The following is a 6,000-nucleotide window of genomic DNA, read 5'->3' as shown; positions in this document are numbered from 1 at the left end:
CTAAGCGCTACTCTGCTGGACAGGACACAGTTAAAAAAAAAACATTCACAGTTTTTTTTTACAGCAGAGATTATATTTATGCACAAAAACACATACCTTGAGATGCTCCAGTTCACTCCTCAGGCTCTCTAAGCTATTGAAAATAAGCTCCTTGTGTAGTTCATTATTGGTGTTGGTAAAAAACCTCCAAATTTCTTCTCTTTCCATCTCAAAACTTTGCCAGCAGCTCAAGGTAACCTTAAAGTGATGATAAAAAAAGCCAACACAGGTAGAGAGAACTTTCAACTAGAAAATTTGATGTACTTCCCTACAAAAACTATCTGGCAAAAAAGTTTGTTTGTAAACAAGTGCAAAGTCCTCCCCCAAGACATTCGGTTCATCTTATTTCCATTTGGAAATCCATGTCAATAACCATGAAATGTGCATGCAGAAAGATTTTAATTAGCAGTGAACAAAAACTCCCCAAACAGCACACAAACAACTCTAACAAATCATATGCACACTGCAATCAATGTGAGGTTAAGCTTCAGCAGAGGGAAATCAATGACTACAGCAGGGGTGTACAGGTCCTTCTCAAAAAATTAGCATATTGTGATAAAGTTCATTATTTTCTATAATGTAATGATGAAAATTTAACATTCATATATTTTAGATTCATTGCACACTAACTGAAATATTTCAGGTCTTTTATTGTCTTAATACGGATGATTGTGGCATACAGCTCATGAAAACCCAAAATTCCTATCTCACAAAATTAGCATATTTCATCCGACCAATAAAAGAAAAGTGTTTTTAATACAAAAAACGTCAACCTTCAAATAATCATGTACAGTTATGCACTCAATACTTGGTCGGGAATCCTTTTGCAGAAATTACTGCTTCCATGCGGCGTGGCATGGAGGCAATCAGCCTGTGGCACTGCTGAGGTCTTATGGAGGCCCAGGATGCTTCGATAGCGGCCTTTAGCTCATCCAGAGTGTTGGGTCTTGAGTCTCTCAACGTTCTCTTCACAATATCCCACAGATTCTCTATGGGGTTCAGGTCAGGAGAGTTGGCAGGCCAATTGAGCACAGTGATACTATGGTCAGTAAACCATTTACCAGTGGTTTTGGCACTGTGAGCAGGTGCCAGGTCGTGCTGAAAAATGAAATCTTCATCTCCATAAAGCTTTTCAGCAGATGGAAGCATGAAGTGCTCCAAAATCTCCTGATAGCTAGCTGCATTGACCCTGCCCTTGATAAAACACAGTGGACCAACACCAGCAGCTGACACAGCACCCCAGACCATCACTGACTGTGGGTACTTGACACTGGACTTCTGGCATTTTGGCATTTCCTTCTCCCCAGTCTTCCTCCAGACTCTGGCACCTTGATTTCCGAATGACATGCAGAATTGGCTTTCATCCGAAAAAAGTACTTTGGACCACTGAGCAACAGTCCAGTGCTGCTTCTCTGTAGCCCAGGTCTGGGGAATGCGGCACCTGTAGCCCATTTCCTGCACACGCCTGTGCACGGTGGCTCTGGATGTTTCTACTCCAGACTCAGTCCACTGCTTCCGCAGGTCCCCCAAGGTCTGGAATCGGCCCTTCTCCACAATCTTCCTCAGGGTCCGGTCACCTCTTCTCGTTGTGCAGTGTTTTCTGCCACACTTTTTCCTTCCCACAGACTTCCCACTGAGGTGCCTTGATACAGCACTCTGGGAACAACCTATTCGTTCAGAAATTTCTTTTTGTGTCTTACCCTCTTGCTTGAGGGTGTCAATAGTGGCCTTCTGGACAGCAGTCAGGTCGGCAGTCTTACCCATGATTGGGGTTTTGAGTGATGAACCAGGCTGGGAGTTTTAAAGGCCTCAGGAATCTTTTGCAGGTGTTTAGAGTTAATTCGTTGATTTAGATTATTAGGTTCATAGCTCGTTTAGAGACCCTTTTAATGATATGCTAATTTTGTGAGATAGGAATTTTGGGTTTTCATGAGCTGTTTGCCAAAATCATCCGTATTAAGACAATAAAAGACCTGAAATATTTCAGTTAGTGTGCAATGAATCTAAAATATATGAATGTTAAATTTTCATCATGACATTATGGAAAATAATTAACTTTATCACAATATGCTAATATTTTGAGAAGGACCTGTATGTGGATACGAAATTTCTCTGGATCTGTTCCTTTTGAGTTCACTGGTGGATGACCTGGCTAGATGTGATGCGAGCAGTGAAGGATGAATTTGTTGTTTAGGCATGGGTAAATGTGTGCCAGGGGCAAATTAATGCTCTTAAAACAGTGACTGAGAATAACAACCATTGCAGTTTACTAAGTCATTAAATCTCTACATACAGGTGCAACAGAAGCCTAAAACAAAGCCAAATGAACTGATGAACTGATCTTATTCAGCAGATTCCCTGATTTTAGTTAAGGGTTCCAACACATTTTTCATGTCAAAATTTCCCAATTTTTCATTCACAAACTAAACATTCAGAGTTGTTTACCTGTAGGTTGTGCTCAGCTGTTCCAGATTTGTGGTCAACCTTACTAAAAGCTCCCTCCAGTTCATGCAGAGGCTGACTCAGTACTTCAACTGTCTGCAGCTGGTGGCAATGGGTCACCAGCTGTTCCGCCTCCTTCCTGTTAGCATGCAGCCTTTTCAGGTGTTGCTATAAGAATCACAAATATGAAAACAGTACATTAAATGTAAACATTTCCATGCCTTTAAAGCTAAAGTAAAATGCATTCTGATTGACTCACCTGGTGAATGAGATACAGTTGTTTGGCCTCCTCCAGGTTCTCAGCATTCAGAATCCTGCTGGTCTGCTCCTCAGTCTCCTTTCGTGCCCTCAAAACCTCTTCCAAAGCACCGTGCACTTCATCCCTCAGCTCCTCATACTGGAACATGGCAGAGCCTTCTTCTCCCAACTGTGGCATAGGAGGAGAACATCAGTTAATAAAAATGCATAAATTAAAAGTTTACTCCGTAGAATAACTGAATATACCTGACAGAGTAAAGATAAGAGGGCTCGCAGCTCAGTTGAAAGTTTAACCAGGGCTTCTCTCTGTCTCTGGACTTCCAGCTTAGAGCTAACCTCTGATAGACTGGCAAGGCGAGTTTTCAGCCACAACAGGCTCTTCTCTCGGGCCATCAAGGCTTCCTGTAGAGTCTGAAATTGGTGCAAGCACAAGGTCACAAATGGTTTTAAATTTAATCTCTGAGCCGTTGCACAGCAAATGGGTTCCACTTACTTACCCGAACAGCAGCATCAATTTGGTCCTGATGATGGGAAGTCATTGCTGTCTCTCTTAAATGCCTTGCCTGCCCTCTCTGGGATGACAGCCAATCAGAAAGCTCACATAACCTACAATGTGAAAATAAAAATTATTTCCAGCCATAATTTCCAGCCATTCGATAACCTGTGGGTAACTCAGGTACACTACCATACTATTCAAACGTTTGGATACACCTTTGTCATTCAGTAGCTTTTCCTTTCCACATTGTACATAGACATAAAAACTATGAAATTAAAGTATAAATTGTGAAATAACTCCAAATATATAAAAAATTTTAGATCTTTCCCCTTTCCTTTGATCACTGCTTTGTACATTCTTGACATTCTCTCGATGAGCTTCATGAGGTAGTCACCTGACATGGTTTTCCCACAGTCTCGAAGGATTTTCCAGTGGTAGGAATAAAACTAAAGACAAACCATTGAATGAGGTGTGTCCAAACTTTTAACTAATAGTGCATGTGTCACTGATCTTTTGTACCTGTCATTCCACTCTTTCCATTTGTCAGGGTGTTGCTCCAGCTTTAGGTGGGTGATCGTTATTTGCTCAGTAACCTCTTCAACAGCCTTTTTTGTGGAATCAAGCATTCGATAAACCGGGTCATTGTCAGGCAACTTATGACACAGATCCTCCATGTTTCTGATTCTTCTCTCACACAAAGTCAGAGGTTTGCGTTCCCTGAAAAAAGTCTGGAGAAGAAGCAAGGGAAAATGCAGAAACATTATTTGACTTTTTGGAGCTCTTCCTGTAAGGTTAATTTGTGGTCTAAGTTTCCACAAAATCCAGGACTTACCCTGTGCTCTTTGATCACTCGCTCACTGGTGCAGGTGTCTGACAGGGCCTGTATCTCTCTTTTCAGCTCTGCTCTGCAGTCTTGAAGAATCAAAGCCACGCGACTTCTCTCCGCATCCACTTTCAGTCGAAGCAGGTGAGAGGGAACCTCTGTCTGGAGGTCCTAAAGGAAACACAGATCACATCCAGGTAAAGAAATATAATAGTTTCAGATTTATATTTTATCTATAAGATTCAAGATTCAGGAGTCTTTATTGTCATTATGTCACCATAATGAAATTTTGCTGAGACAACAGCTCAAAAATGTAGTACACAGACATAAAATAAAAACACATTTAGAAAAACGAGGAGCAAGCATCCTTAAGGGAGACCCAGAGTAATTATGCCCAGAGTAATTACTCAACACAAAGACAGTTTTATTTCAGTCTAACTGGTACTTTCTAACTGGAAACAGTCAAGGAGAGAACATTATCAAAAAGCCTCCTGTCCAGTGATTAGTTACAGTGTTAATGCATGGTGACCTCTAACCTTCCAGTGCTTGTGCAGCCTACGGACAGTTTCCTGCAGACTCTGCTGCTCCTCTTGAGGTAGGATGTCCGTCAGCTCGTCACAGGCTTTCAGGAACACACTGAGCACCCGCTGGTCCAGTTGGCCAAAAAAATGCTGCAACATACATATTAAAAGGTTAGGAGATGAGAAGAAGCTAGAAAATACCTGGAGAAATGTTATGGATACTGCCACTTTGTGTGCCCTGCCCAGCTTCATATAAGTCCAACAAACATCAACTTTGAAGCTTACACCTCTTTGTAATAAATAAGCTATAGGGAAATTTGACTGTTATTTTGACAAGTCTCTCTGAACTTTTATTTTGAAAGCCATTTTCCTCATGGGTTTAGTTCTGTTTGTTAAGTGGAACCTATTTTTGCAACATCCAAACCCTAAAATAGTGTTTCTTTTATTTCAAAAATCCAAATAAAATCTATTTTCAAAGCTGGTTTGAGCCCATTTGGAAGTTGAGTAATTTTTTGTTTTAAATCTCCTCTTTAAAGGAGCATGACTCGTGTTTATAGAGTATATGTAATCTCTGTTTTAAACTGTCTCCTGTTAGGGACAGGTTCAGCACATTAAACGTCTTAAGTTGCCATGGTGATTCCCATCTTTTCTGCCAGCACCTCACCTTTTCTCTTAAAAGAAAAAGAAACCACACGAGGTGCAAAGAAATGTGTGCTGTTCAAAAACCATAGGTGGTGTCATAAAAAGTTTTCAAACTGTGTGAGTGGCAGCCATCACCGATATCCGTTCCTGGCAGTTTCACCTTGCTTCGTCGTAGGTATAATGAGGTAAAAAGACCAAATCGAAACTTTACATGGAGACACAGTCTTATAATAGATTACAGCTATTTGACAGAAGTCTGTGACCTTCCTGACATCTGGAGGAAATTTACAAATAACTATATTTCGTACCATGATGACAGATATACTTTCAGAAAGTAAATACATTTTCTGCAAAAGTAGCAAAAATTATCTGTAGATTGGTCTTGGCAGTAGTAGGAACCTAAGCAACAAAATTGAGAAAACCATAGGAAGTGGTAAAAATTCAACTTCAATATGAAATAGAAAACTTGTTTGTTTAAAAATAAAAATATTGAACTGCATCTCTAGGTAAGAATACATGGCATGAATACACATGTATTACATTCATTCTTATTGAATTTTTGGGTGAGGTTTTTGGTAAATTACAATAACATAGTACTTCAAAAGGCCACTAGAGTACAGGTTTTGAGCCCTACCTGTTGATATACATATTACTGTGCCATTCAGTGCGCTGTTCTCCATTCATTTCTACAGTTAAATATACATTTAGCAACCTGCAAAACATTTACAAAAGTAATGACCCTGTTTCCACAGATAGCTGTAGCCCATATATGCTTTAGC

At 40.2% G+C, this 6,000-nt stretch overlaps 1 protein-coding gene across 1 annotated transcript in view; it reads right to left on the bottom strand.

Annotated features, from left to right (window-relative positions):
- Positions 1 to 6,000, bottom strand: part of LOC124882478 (nesprin-1-like) — a 46,772-nt gene continuing 40,772 nt past the window's right edge. Inside the window, exons 23-30 of the mRNA XM_047388898.1 lie at positions 4,595 to 4,729; positions 4,068 to 4,229; positions 3,755 to 3,963; positions 3,237 to 3,345; positions 2,986 to 3,150; positions 2,741 to 2,908; positions 2,485 to 2,649; positions 1 to 12 (exon numbers count right to left, since the gene is read on the bottom strand). Coding sequence (XP_047244854.1) covers positions 1 to 12; positions 2,485 to 2,649; positions 2,741 to 2,908; positions 2,986 to 3,150; positions 3,237 to 3,345; positions 3,755 to 3,963; positions 4,068 to 4,229; positions 4,595 to 4,729 — 1,125 coding nt within the window. The remainder of the gene's footprint in view (positions 13 to 2,484; positions 2,650 to 2,740; positions 2,909 to 2,985; positions 3,151 to 3,236; positions 3,346 to 3,754; positions 3,964 to 4,067; positions 4,230 to 4,594; positions 4,730 to 6,000) is intronic.

The sequence above is a fragment of the Girardinichthys multiradiatus genome, chromosome 15 (assembly GCF_021462225.1).
Source record: "Girardinichthys multiradiatus isolate DD_20200921_A chromosome 15, DD_fGirMul_XY1, whole genome shotgun sequence".
In the NCBI taxonomy this organism is placed as follows: Eukaryota; Metazoa; Chordata; class Actinopteri; order Cyprinodontiformes; family Goodeidae; genus Girardinichthys; species Girardinichthys multiradiatus.
Note: the sequence above shows the minus strand (reverse complement) of the source record. Positions and strands in the feature narration are given on the sequence as shown.